This window comes from Polypterus senegalus, chromosome 1 (assembly GCF_016835505.1).
Source record: "Polypterus senegalus isolate Bchr_013 chromosome 1, ASM1683550v1, whole genome shotgun sequence".
Classification (NCBI taxonomy): Eukaryota; Metazoa; Chordata; class Cladistia; order Polypteriformes; family Polypteridae; genus Polypterus; species Polypterus senegalus.
The window spans coordinates 254,549,002-254,563,329 of record NC_053154.1 but is presented as its reverse complement, the minus strand read 5'-3'; the positions used below and the strand labels follow the sequence as shown (position 1 = coordinate 254,563,329).

General features: G+C 38.7%; 1 protein-coding gene across 2 annotated transcripts in view; it reads right to left on the bottom strand.

The window, feature by feature from the left end:
- fra10ac1 (FRA10A associated CGG repeat 1) overlaps positions 1–14,328 on the bottom strand; it is a 79,959-nt gene that overhangs the window by 1,260 nt on the left and 64,371 nt on the right. For both annotated transcript variants that reach the window (XM_039772204.1, XM_039772197.1), the window contains exons 11-13: positions 7,861–7,976; positions 5,887–5,931; positions 4,423–4,498 (exon numbers count right to left, since the gene is read on the bottom strand). In XM_039772204.1, coding sequence (XP_039628138.1) covers positions 4,423–4,498; positions 5,887–5,931; positions 7,861–7,976 — 237 coding nt within the window. The remainder of the gene's footprint in view (positions 1–4,422; positions 4,499–5,886; positions 5,932–7,860; positions 7,977–14,328) is intronic.

Sequence of the window (14,328 nt, the reverse complement as noted above, 5' to 3'; positions counted from 1 at the left end):
CAGCGTGTCCTGGGTCTGCCCTGTTGCCTTCTCCCAGTGAGGCATGCCCAAGACACCCCTCCAGGGAGGTGTTCAGGTGGCTTCCTGATCAGATGCCCGAACAACCTCACCTGACTCCTCTCAATGCAGAGGAGCAGCGACTCTACTTCGAGTATCTCCCCGATAACTGAACTCCTCACCCTATCTCTAAGGGAAAGTCCTGCCACCCTGCGAAGAAAACAACTTTTGGCCGCTTGTATCCGCAATCTTGCTCTTTCGGTCACTACCCAAAGCTCGTGGCCATAGGTGAGGGTAGGAACTTGGATCAACTGGTAAATCGACAGCCTCACCTTTTGGCTCAGCTCTCTCTTCACCACGACGGACCGTTGTAGAGCCCACATTACTGCAGATGCCACACCGATCCGTCTGTTAGTCTCCTGCTCCATTCTTCCCTCACTCGTGAACAAGACCCCGAGATACTTGAACTCCTCCACTTGAGGCAGTAATGTGCTTCCAACCCGGAGACAGCATTCCACCCTGTTCCGGCTGAGAACCATGGCCTCGGATTTAGAGGTGCTGACTCTCATTCCCGTTGCTTCACACTCAGCTGCGAACCACTCCAGTGAGAGCTGGAGGTCACTGTCCAATGAAGCCAACAGAACCATGTCATCCTCAAATAGCAGAGACGAGATTCTGAGACCCCATATAGACTTATATATAATACATAGTATGTACTGTATATTTTATATATATATATATATATATATATATATATACACACACACACACATATAAAAAGTTATATATATACAAACTCACATAAAAAGTTATATACAGTATACACAGGACACACTGTAGAAACACATATATTGTAGTATTGTTATAAATAATACATACTGTACTTTCAGAAGGTCATTAGATAATGCAGCACAAATCAAAGCATCATTATAATAGTATATTTGGAGCCTCGAACTTAATATGTGACAAACCTGAACGACTGCCTTCATACTGCCATTCTTCACTCTACTTTCTCAACAAATTATCTATGCAGACTTTTGCTCCATCGTTTTATTTGTACTGTGCTTTTTCGCACAAATCAATGCACAGTAAACACATTTATATACAGTATTTGGTTAGGTACATTTGGATGTGAACAGAAGTAAAAGTGACCCTATTGTAAATGTGCCGACTAACTTCATGGTTCAGCCTAGACTTCAGAGTACACTTAATAGCATTCTAACACTAGGGGGCTTCACCCTCTGCTCGCTTCGCTCCCCAACCCCCCCAGCCTGCACTACACCCCAGCCACTTCATGTCTCTGCCAATCACGTATGTGGTTTTCACTTTCACCAAACAACAAAGCTTTTTATTCTCGCGGATAGGCCTCTTTACTGGGAAGAAACACTACTTTTTCCCTGATGGCAACACGAATTAGACGATCTACAAGTCTCCAACTTAGAGTTTAAAGCCAAACAATATATTCAATCTCTTTTCGCTGTAATAATTTCCATTTGTTTGCGCTTATGCGATCTTTACTATCAGTTTTTTGAGACTTTCAAATTTTTGTACTTCCATTATCTCTAACCTCCTCTGCATGTGTATCGCGCCAGCGTTTTTGAATTCTTGACGACATTTTGCTTTGTCATCTACTCTTTGTCTTTTATTTTCAGCCCTGGGTGTGGTTAAATCTCTTGGCACAAAGTCTTGTCTTGCAGGACGTGAAAGAGTCTCTCTGAGAAGTCAAGTCTTGTCTGTTTTCCCCAAGATTTTTTTATTATAATAGAGAAACCCTTTGAAACATTACTGTATATGCACTAGAACAACAAAAGGAACAAATCTAACAATATAGAGTAATGCCTCAGAGAATGTACATGGTTTACATATATGTTAATACTATAGACAATGGTTTAAGACCAGCAATACAATAGTTATCACTGGACTGTCACTGGTCAGTTGCTTCTCAGCACTGACTCCTGAGATTAAGCACAATTATATTATGATGTTAGACTAAAAAATGTAATTTCATTAACAATGTGCAACTAAGATAAAATTCATCTCTAATTCTTACAATGTTTTAATGGATGGTTTTCCATTGAAATGCAACTTAAGAACGATTATCATTTTGTGTTTCCTGTTTACAACAAAACCCCAACCACTCACTACATAAACAAGACACTTGATCCTACTTTTCTTTTACAGTCTTAGACAGCTAGCACTAAATGCCTTGTCTATAACTACTACAAAAATTGTTTTAGGAAGTTGAATGAAGCATGTTTGCATTTTTTTCTCTAGAATTATTGCCTTTTAACTGAACCCATAAATACAAAAAGCAATTAAATTCACTGTTATAAAGTAAAAGTACCTGATTTTACTGAAGCTAGAGCAGAATATAATTACATTTTTTAACTAATTAATTAATTAAAATTTATGAGAAAAGAAAATAATATTTAGATTTGATTAGAGCAGAGCAAATATATCCATTCTATATTTCAAAACAAAAAAAATAATTTTCAACTCCAGAAAAGTTTTGCAATGTATTGACCATGGTTTGGCTTTTGACTAAATACTTTGTGAAAAAATATTGTCCCTTTCCCTATATCCTCTGCTTTTGCATATTTTACAGAATGAGTGGCCATAAACTTTTGAAAAAAATGTTAGAGAAAGAGAATCTGAGTGAATTCACAATACAATTTTTGAATCATTATTTTCTTTATTCGTGGAACAAATCCTTTATCACCTATGTGAAAAAGTAAGTGCCCCATAGTTTCAATATCTTGTTGCCATGTCTTTATCAGCAATAATCACAACTAAATGCTTTCTACAATTTAATATGGGCCTTTTCACTGTTTAGAAACATTAGCTCACTCTTCTTTGCAGAAATTATTTAATTATGACACACTGGTAAGTTTGTGAGCATGAACTGCTCTTTTCAGGTCCTGCCACAGCACTCTTTTCAGGTCCTGCCACAGCATCTCTGTTGGGTTCAAGTCAAGACGTTGAGTAGGTTACTACAAAACTTTAATTTGGTTTCTTCTGTGCTATTCAGCTATATTTTTGTTGTGTTTTGGGTCATTTCCCGCTGCACAAAATATTTTTGTTTCAGCATCAGGTCACAGACAGATGACTGCATTCTCTTTAACAATATTCTGGTAAAATGCAATATTAGAAGTTCCTTTAGTAACGGCAATTCTTCCAGGTTTCTAGGTCCATAGACAGCAAAGCATCCCCACACTACCACGTTATCATGCCACCCCCATGTTTATTACAGGTATGATGTTCTTACTGTCGAACGCTGTAGTAGCTTCACGCCAGACATACTGGCACCTATCTCATCCAAAAGGTTGTACTTTTGATTCCATGCACATAGAATATTATTCCAAAAAACTGTGGATCATCCAGGTGTTTATTTATACATGTTCATGCACTGCTATTCTCCCATGACTCCCATTTTTTAATATCTTTTTTATCATGCCGTCATTAACACTGACCTGAACTGAGGCAAGAAAAGCCATTCTGTTGTTGTTCCTTTGAAATCTTCAATAAATTTTTAAATGGGTTGTTGCTATGCCATTTGAGCCATTTGGCAGAATGACCTTTCTAGAGAAGATTTACCCCTGTTCTAAATGTTCACCAGAGACTTATATATAAAAAAAGGGTTACAATGGCATTTCTAAGTTTCAACTGTTTTCCTTATCTCTCTTCCTTTGATCAAGGCATAGTGTTCTTCCAGAATCATTGTGGTGACTGCTTCACTGTCTGGGTAAGGGTCAATATATGATGAGGTTTACTTTTAACAGGGCTGGCTGCAATCACATCTGGCTGTGTTTAGGTGAGCCGAGTCTAATTATCAGTTAACTTTGGTCAGCTGTTTGATTGAGTAACTATGAGGCAATTACCTTTTTACATGAATGTTGATAATTCTACTACTTAAATGTATTACGTAGCAATTTAAAAATGGTGATATATATTTACTTGGGTTACTTGATCTAATATTATATTTCAAGATCTAAAGCCATTGATTGTGACAAATAAAAATAGCAGATATGAGGATGGAGCTAAATACTTTTCACAGGATTGTATATAGAACATATTTTTACATTATGCTATCTCTCAAATGCCACTTGAAAAGTATTTATAGTACAGTAAAAATATACATATAGCAAAAATGTTATTGGCTGACCAACTTCTGATTTTATGAAAAGTTGTCTATTATTACATACTTTTAAGATTTATAAGGTTATTTTTCCAAACTCATAACTGTAAAATGTCAGTTGTGTACTGTTTGACTTTTTAAACAAACGGCATTTTGATGCTGTTCAAACATTGATAATAAAAAAAAAATGTTTTACTGCTGTATTCAAACTAATTTACATTAATGAACTACCAGAGGTTTCTTATGTTTTAATTACCCACATTTAAATAATAAACAGCAATAATACCAACCTTGTTTTCTCATCAACATTTGGAGCTGGACCTTTCCAGTATTGGGATTCAGATAGATCTTCACTCTCTTTGCTATCTGAAGAATATAAATGAAAGAAGGAAGTTATTATTTTGAGGCAGCTCATTTTATTGTGATGTTTCAAAAATTCATTATAGACAGCTGGTGCTTACTCAATTAAATTTCCTTAAACTTAATATGCTCTCTGTGTAGCATGTTTGAGAGTAATGAGCTTCAGTGAACTAATATTACTCCGGTAAAAAACATAATTTACAGAAAAGTAATACATTAGTTACACAGCACTTCTGATACATCCAATTAACAACACTATATCCAACGCCCATTGTCTAAGGAAATTTCCCGGGCAAAGTCAGGTAATACATTTAGATAGCAAGCACTATAAAGCTCCAGTGACGGAGACAGAAGTCTCTTTCCTGTTCCAGCATGACTGTGGCACTGTAAGGAAAGCCAGGTCTATAAAGACATAGTTTGAAAAGATTGATTTCGACAAAGTCAAGTGTCCTGCACAGAGCCCTGACCTGAAACCTCCTGAACATGTTTGCAATAAATTGGAACACCAATTGCAAGCCAGGTCTTTTCATCCATCATCAGTACCGGACCTCAGAAATACTCCTTTGACTGAATGGGCTCAAATTCCTACAGACACACTTAAAAATCTTTTGGAACGTCTCCCCTGAAGAGTGGAGGCTATTATAGCAACAAAGTTTAGGACCTATTAATGCTCATGGTTTTGGAATAGGATGCCCAAGAAGCTCAAATAGCTGTGATTGTCAGTAGTCCATAAACCTTTTGCCATATAGTATACCATACCATAAATACAAAATTATGTTGCATATAATTGCGTAGTACCCAGCAAACTAAACAAAATCTTTAAAAAATTAGTAATATTACTTACAAAAATAGCATGTAAATATTAGTTCTGTACTGCTTTTAAGCCACTGCATTCATATCTAAAGATGCTGAAAAAGGCATCTGACTTTGCAATATGTATTGAGCAGTAGAGATATTAGAAATAGCTACTATTGAAACCAATTTAATACTGTTAAACTGGCAGAAACACAGACTGCAGTTTAGTCTGAAGAGTTTACAATACAAGATGTAATACAAGATATTAGCATTTGTTGCAGTGTTAAGTCCTAGAGAGACACTGGAATAATCTAGTTAAAAATTTGGCTCCATCTCCTAAAAGGACACCAGGAAGCGCCTCATAAACAAAACAGATAAAATAGATAAACAGAAAGAAGAGGCAACCAGCCTTCAAATACCAGGAGGACACTGGAATGTTGTTTATGGAGGCCTGCATTATCTTTCTCAGACCCTGGTCATTCAACTTTACTTCACTATACAATACATGGAACATAAGCTATTACTAAAAAAAAATGTCTATGCAGTTTTCTTCATATCATGCTGCAATGTACTTTGGTTAAAATGAAGTACATGTATACCTTCATCAGATTCTTCTGTGCTCTTTGAACTCGGAGGTAAGTTATCTAAAAAAAATTTTAAAAAACTGAATTACTAATATTGTTTCAACAGAGCTGGCTGTTCAAAAACATTTGAGAATATAGAACATATTAAAATATACAACAAACATTCATTTTTTTAATACTCAACCAACTTTACAACAAACAAAATTAATATCTAAGGCAGGGGTGTCAAACTCCAGGCCTGGAGGGCCACAGTGGCTGCAGGTTTTCATTCTGACCCTTTTCCTAATCATTAACCAGTTTTCGCTTTTAATTAGCTCCTTTTCCCTTCATTTTAATAGCCTTGTTTTTAAGGATTCAGTCCTCTGAATTGATTTGTTTCTTCACGAAATGGCAGCCAAACAGAAATGAGACTTGAAACGAGCCAACACATGAGCAGCTAAACTGGGATTTCAAATTCGAACCAATTTCACTCCAACCAATCTATTAATGAGAAGCCGATTCTTGCTGTTAATTAATTAAGCCCGTTATTTAATTTTGTGGTCTGTTGCTGAACTCATTCTGTCACAGCAGACATTTCCAAAACTGTTGATTTTCTGTTCGTCGAAATGTTTTGGTGACCTGAGAGATCAACCTTACTGAGACCTTCACTTTTCTTTATTTTCATATACTGTGTGACGGGCACAGGTGAACTAGTCATGCAGCAGCTCGTTTTGTGTCTCATTATTGTTTGGCTGCTAATTATAAAAAGAGACAACTAAGGGGCTTAAGTCAAGTTAATTAAAACTAAAGTAAAAAAAATTTAATTAGCAGCAAAAACTGGTCACTAATGAAGAAGATGGTTAGAATGAAAACCTGCAGCCACTGTGGCCCTCCAGGTCTTGAGTTCGATACCTGTGATCTAAGGAGTAACAAGTGTATTTGTAATTTCAGCATATTTAATTTTACTATTATTTTCAACAAGCATTCGTGTGCTTCTGAAGTTGGCTCATTAAAAAAGCAAATAGATGACTGGATTTTAACAGGAGGTCTGCATGTTTAAATGCTAAACTTTTCTAATCAATCCCTAATTTAGTGATAGGTATTTTTAAGGATTCATAACAAGTGTCAGTTTTCATTGGTGCCCACGAAAACAGTTCTAATCAAATTTCTCTATTTATCATAATTTTTTCTTGCTATTGGTTACTGTCTGGCACATACGAACCCTAGCTGGTTTTAAAGGGATGAAATGAAAAGTCTCTGATATTATTTGGAAAAATTCTTTCTGAGGTATGTAGATGTTATGAAGCCTGCGTCTTGAGTGCTAGTTATAAGCGTCATCAGTCAAACTTTTAAACTCACTAAATATTTAAGAGTAAAAATGCTGAATTATTTTGGCCCTATATGATAAGAACCGTGTTTAACATATCATGCAAAGTAGTGACAAAAAGTAGTATGGGAGTGATTTAAATAACTACGTCTAAAAAACAGTAACATGAAAAAACTAAGATATGAGAAGAGTGGTTCTCGCTTCTAGAAAACCCCAAGATCATGGAAAGAAAACAAATGAAAGTTGGGGGTAACCATCGAATCAACTTGGGTAAATTCAAACAACAGATGTTAAAATAGTTTTTGACATTATCTAGCAAAATTTATTTTGTAGATATTAAACATCATATTATATCTATCATCACTGTGTTATTAACTAAAAATGAAAAATTGTTATTTAGCAGCTGATGACTGCATGTGAAATTAGCAGTTGTTTCCTGTGATGTTTCACCCTTTAAAAAGTTATTTTCTGCAATTTGTTTTAATAAGTATATAAATTAGCTACAAGAAAGGAATCAGCTAAATAGCTTAATTTCATTAATAGAAAGAGAGGTAGCAAAACAAAGCGCAAGTCTTGTAAATAGCTGCTATAATTTTAACTAAATAAAAAACAAATATATATTAATTTTTAGTTGATTTAACAATGCATGCATATTTTTTGCAGTAACTGAAACTACTACGTACCACTTCTTTTTTTGTGTGTGTGTTTTGTTTTTGAGCTTGACTTGGATTTTTTTACTGCTGGTTCCTCTTGGCTATATTGTTCTTGACATGTCTTTGATGCCTTAACTTCTTTTCTCCTTTAAGGAAAATAAGAAAAATCTTTATTATTTCAATAAAGGTTAATAACTTTTAGTGACAGACATATCTATAAAAAGACATACTACACATACACCGTATTATGACAAAAACAACACAAAGAAGAAATAGGATAATTATATTATTATTATAAACTAAATATTGCCCCTCTGAAGAGAACAGAAATTTATTTGCAATACTAGGACCAATTGGGTCAAAGGATGGAAAGATAATGTTAGATGACCCAGCACATACTTACTCTGTACTGTATAATTCCCAGGAGGGAGTGGGCAGCCAACCGGCCTAGGTTGCTAGGACTGTGATTGTTTTTCATTTTTTTATGTTACAACTGACTACAGACCCTCCAAAGGTAATGTTAATGGCCAGACAGTGAGTGTTAGGTTCCACTTATGTTTATCAGTTTGAAACTGCTTTGTTTTAATGTGTTTTAAAGAAATATGTATCTTTGTGTGTATGTATACATTGTGTAATTAGTAGTTTGTAAAGCCGTAATTGCGTTTTACTTCTGAATGTGTTACAGTGCTTTGAGCCTGCAACTGTAGTTAAGAGTGCAATGCAAAAATGAATTGCATTACAAATCCCATGACAACAACACAAACTGGATTCCAAAATAACAAAAATTAGTACTGAAATGAAACAAAGATATATTAAGGAGATCTAGAGCAGACAAATAGTGGGCTTGACACTTCATATTGCACAAGGATAGGATTACCCCACACATATTGTACTAATCCTAAAGGTCCTATTAGGGAAACATAAATAATTTTAAGACTAAAGATCACTTTTAATTAAGGGGTTGAAAATGATGAAACTTGCATATGCAGTTTCTGTGTTTGTATTGGTAAAATAGACTATTAAAGAATGTAAGATTTACTTCCAGTTGTAGAGCAAATGAAAATTGTTTCTTTGAAAAATCTACATATAAAAATAAAATTTGCTTGTCAACTTCCTGTTTCTGTTTTGTATGGCAGACCATGTGCTTGTACTGTTCAGTGCAAATAAAACATCATATTGTTATCCTTCATAAGACATTGGAATAGCAATTACTAAATAAGACCAATGAGCTTTGCATTAATAAAGATATGAATTACACGATAAATGTATTTTATGTATGTAGTAAGATGCATATTTTCTTTAAGTCAAAAGCTAATGAAGTTGGTAAAATAAAATAAAAATGAGAAAGTCAGAAACCTAATAGTTTGTCAAAATATTCTCTTCAGTACAATTATTAATTTTTCCCCATTCTGAATCTAAAACTGAAATGGTCATACATTTTGACTGAGTTAATACTTAAATGCATGGATTATCAAATGTAAGTAACATTAAATACTTACTACTTCATATTCTTTATTCTTGCTTCATTTTTCAAATACCATGACTCAATGATTTCACTTCCTTTTTCATATTAAGCATTGAGTTTTTAAGCAGGGTGTTATAATTGAATAATGCTTAGCACTAATACCCAAAAGCTACAGATTATTGGGCTCAAACATTGTCTTACACACAGTCAATGGAGTGTTTACACTTTTTTCTTAAATTTGTTCTTTTTCTGTATAAGCCTGATTTCACCAACACTTAAAAGAGATGTTAGTTTGAATAACAACAAATAAATCTGCCCAGTGTGAGTGAGTGTACTAATTCATGCCTCGTGGACAGGCACTCCGCCCTGCCCGGAGTTTGTTTCCTGCCTTGCGCCCTGTGTTGGCTGGGATTGGCTCCAGCAGACCCCCATGACCCTGTAGTTAGGATATAGCGGGTTGGATAATGGATGGATGGATGGATGGATAGGTAAAATTCCATTACAACGAATATCTTTACAACAAAATTTTCATTACTTCAAAATATTTTTATGGTCCCGACAGTTTCCTCATATGACATGAGTAAATAGAAACCTTGTTATTATGAAATACATTCAGCAGATACTTTCATTACAACAAAGTGCCCAAAAGACCTTGAAATGCCTGAATGAATCATCCACAGAGCAGTTAGTTCTGTGGTTGCAGCTCAGTTGTGCACAACAATCCCCAAACAGAAAGTACGAGGAAAGTTCAAAGAAAGAAAAAAAAAATTGCAGCCTGTTTTCTTTACTGTTTTTGTTTTTGGTGGTTTTCAGTGATACATTTTGCTTACTGCTTGTCAAAATCTGAAAAACATCCATTGAAATTTAACTCATTGTCACCCTCCTATAGAGATGGCAGACACAAAAAAATGATAACAGTTCATATTATAAAAAAAAACAAATTTTTTGCAGCTCTCGATTGCAGTAAAAAGAAAAAAGACGTTACCAGTTAATTCAGAATTTCGCCATCAACACTGTCAACTTTCTTCAAAGACCGAGCCAAAAAAGAAGAAAAATCTCGGGTTACAAACATATGCAAACTGCTGCATTTGAAAACGTCAAAAAAGCAGCTTTTATGTGGTTCAGTAATGCTTGTTAAAGAAATGCGGCACTCATTCAAGAAAATGTGAAGTTTCTAAACTCTATGGGGACTTCCCTCAACTGGACAACATGCTGAAAAGTGTCCCAAAGTGCGATCACCACGTCTTTGGAAGACAGTTTATCCATTGCTGAAGCAACAGCAGGCTCACAGCTCTGCTGCAACTCTTCACTGAAGTAAACAGAAAAGATCTCAATGGGTGAAGCAAGGAACATTGTAAATGCAGGGAACAGTATTACTTGGCCACGACCCTGTCTGCCTGCCTGCCTGCCTGCTGTGTCTGTGAATAGGAGAGAGGCAGATCATGTTACAATAAATAACCCTGCTTTTCCTGTTTCAAGCTGAAAAAAGTTGGTTTTGCTAAAGTATTGAGACTAAGCCTTGTGTTTTGGGGTGCAAGACAGGGACTTATAGCGCGACCCCAATCTTTTATGATTTGCTTCTGTGGCACTTCACTGCAGCACTGTGAGCCTGCTGTTGCCCTGCCCCAGCAACAGACAAACAATCTTCCACAAACACGGCAATCATGCTTCGGGACGCACTTCAGCGTGTCGTTCCCGTTGGGTGGGGAGTGGGGGAATCCCAAAAGAGTTCAGAAACCTCACAATATGAAGAAGAAGAAAAGGATGATTCAGCTTCTGATTGGTAACTGTGCTGCCCACAACATGCTTCCACATTTAGATAATGTTCGCGTTGAATTCCTCCCACCCAACTGCACAACAGCAGTGCTTCAGCCATTGGATCTGGGCATCATTCGCATCATGAAAGTGTATTATCGCAAGGAAATGCTGAGAAACATTCTTGTCAGCATAACTTGCAGACAGAAGGAGATTAAAATTAACACAAAAGAAGCTATTGAAATGATTGCAAACGCCTGGACGCAAGTTAAAGAAAGCACTATAGTGGCAAATACAGAATCTCATTACTACAAAATTTTCATTACAACGAAATGTTTTTTAGGTCCCTGGCAGTTCGCTGTAACGAATTTTACCTGTACGTATGTATGTATGTATGTATGTATGCACATCCATTATCCAACCCACTATATCCTAACTACAGGGTTACGGAGTCTGCTGGAACTAATCCCAGCCAACACAGGGTACAAGGCAGGAAACAAACCCCGGGCAGGACGCCAGCCCACCACAGATGGATGTGTGTGTATGCATATATATATATATATATATATATATATATATATATATATATATATATATATATATATATATATATATATATATATATATATATATATATATATATATATATATATTGTGGCCCTATAGGAACCCGTGGCCACCGCCAGGCGGCGCCCCAGTGCCTGAATATCCCCGGGAGCCCAGCACGACAGGGGACACCCATGGCTTCCGGGTGCGCAGCCGGCACTTCCGCCACACTGGGGTGTGGCTATGGAGGAATGCCGGGAAGCAGCTGGAGCCCATCCGGGTTCCCATTTAGGGCGCCTCCAGTCATCGGCAGAAGTCGGGTGGAAGAGGACGGAGCTGGAGGGAGGACTAGAGGCGGTAAGGAAAAAGGCAGTGGAACTGTGTGGCCTGGACATTGGGGGAATCGGTGCTGTAGGCACTGGGGTTTGTGAGTGCACGAACATTGTAAATATTGTAAATAAATGGGTGTGTTGGGTGAGAAACCGTTGTCCGTCTGTCTGGGTCCGGGCCAGCACAGTGGTGTAGTGGGCAGGATGCTCCGCCTGTTCCAAGGCGGGGACCTGCGAGAAAAACAAATATTTCTGTGGACGACCCGGTGCAGCAGCGGACCCCACACACTCGCCGCGCCAGCGCCTACAACCGCGGAGCGTTTACCCCGAAGACCGGCGTCAGACCGCAGAATGTCCATCCCCGGGTGCGGAAGAAGGAAACCGGGCGTTGCCAGAATGCAGTGGGCTCCGGGAGTCGCGCTGTCGAGAAGGACAGCCCGGCCGGCGTTGCGACGCAGAAGGCCACACCGAGGCAGGGGCCTCGGCATGACGGGATCCGGGAGGTAAGTGCCCTGCCCTACGGTAATCGGCCCTGCGGGGTCGGCTTTACCTTGTTTTCCACAGGCAGGGACGATCCGGATCCACGTCCGTGGCAGGAGCACGCCGGTCCACAGACTGTCGGCAGTGCAAGGGCGGCAGCAGAGGAGGCTGCGAGATCGGAGCCGCTGAAGCTCGGAAAATCGCAGCAGCTGCGAGGAGGCATGCCACCGCACCCAGAGAGGGGGAGACAAGATGGCCGCGGGCCGGATGTCCCGCCCGCTGACAGGCACAGGATTGGCCGGTGTGTCTTGTGTGCCCACCAATGACGGTACAGAGGCGGGACCAAGGAATGCCAGTCTCGTGCCAGGGAGAGACCCGATTGGGCCAGAGGGAAACCTGTGGGACGCTAGGTACGAGTGTCCGGACAGTGCTTCTGGCCCTCCATTTTCTCTTTCCACAGGACCGAAGCCCCGACGAGCGCTGGGACCGACGCCGTGTGGAACCTGCCCTCCTGGAACGGGCCGCTCCGTGGGAGGACTCCCCGCTGGGAGGCCGATGGTGCCCCGGCTGACGGGGACGAAGGGGGCAAGAGCGGCGCAGACCAGAGGGGCGCGTCGGCATTGGAGGGGGTGCTGAAAGGAGATGTCCCAGGGTACCGTGTTGGACCCTGGGGACATAGTAGGACCCTCTCTGGGGACATGCTGCCCTTTCGGGGAGTGTCGCTCGGACCCACATGTCTTCGCTAGCGGTGGGGCACTGTGGTAGGCCGGGACGCCCAGGAGGACCGGAGGAGGGCTTGTGCCTCCTCCAGACCGCGAGGGGGCGTCCGCCCTGGTTATGTTGGGGGCCTCGGGTAAAGGGCTTGGAAGCCTAGCCCTGTAGGGACCCGTGGCCACCGCCAGGTGGCGCCCCAATGCCTGAATATCCCCGGAAGCCCAGCACTTCCGCCACACTGGGGTGTGGCTATGGAGGAATGCCAGGAAGCAGCTGGAGCCCATCCGGGTTCCCATTTAAGAGGCCGCCTCCCTCCAGTCATCGGCAGAAGTCGGGTAGAAGAGGACGGAGCTGGAGGGAGGACTAGAGGCTGCCAGGAGAAAGGCAGTGGAACTGTGTGGCCTGGACATTGGGGGAATCGGTGCTGGAGGCACTGGGGTTTGTGAGTGCACGAACATTGTAAATAAATGGGCGTGTTGGGTGAGAAACCGTTGTCCGTCTCTCTGTGTCCGGGCCAGCGTCCACAATATATATATTTGTTTATATATATATATTTGTTTATATATATATATATATATATATATATATATGTTTATTTATATATATATATATATATGTTTATTTATATATATATATATATATATTATATATATATATATATATATATATATATATATATATATATATATATATATATATATATATATATAAACAAATTAATGAATTGGATTTTGAACATCTAAAATGTTAAGATTTTGTGATGTTTCAAGTATCATCTCTTCATTTTAAAAGTTATTTGTATTGTTGAGTTATTAATTTAACTCGAGATTTAGATGCCTTGTTAAAAATGCAAAGCTACTTGTATTTTCTGTCTTGATGCTTCACAATTTGTTTGTAAAAATGTAAACCCTTTTTATTCCTTTCTAAAACGAGACCAAAGTTTTTTAAGTAGAAAAGATGACACCTATACTTCTAAGTAGTATGTTTTTCTTTTGTTTATTTTATTCTTGGACAGTTTCTTCATACTCATGTCATGGTTACTTTAAAGATTACTGTATAATGTGTATAAGCAATGTGGGAAGTAATAATTAACGGAACAATTATCAGACAATGGGTTTACTCATTGACTTGATATTTGTTTGCTGAAAAAATAGAGGGTATGTTGTCACTAGGGTCATAAAGTAACATATAAAGACAAAACGGGAACAT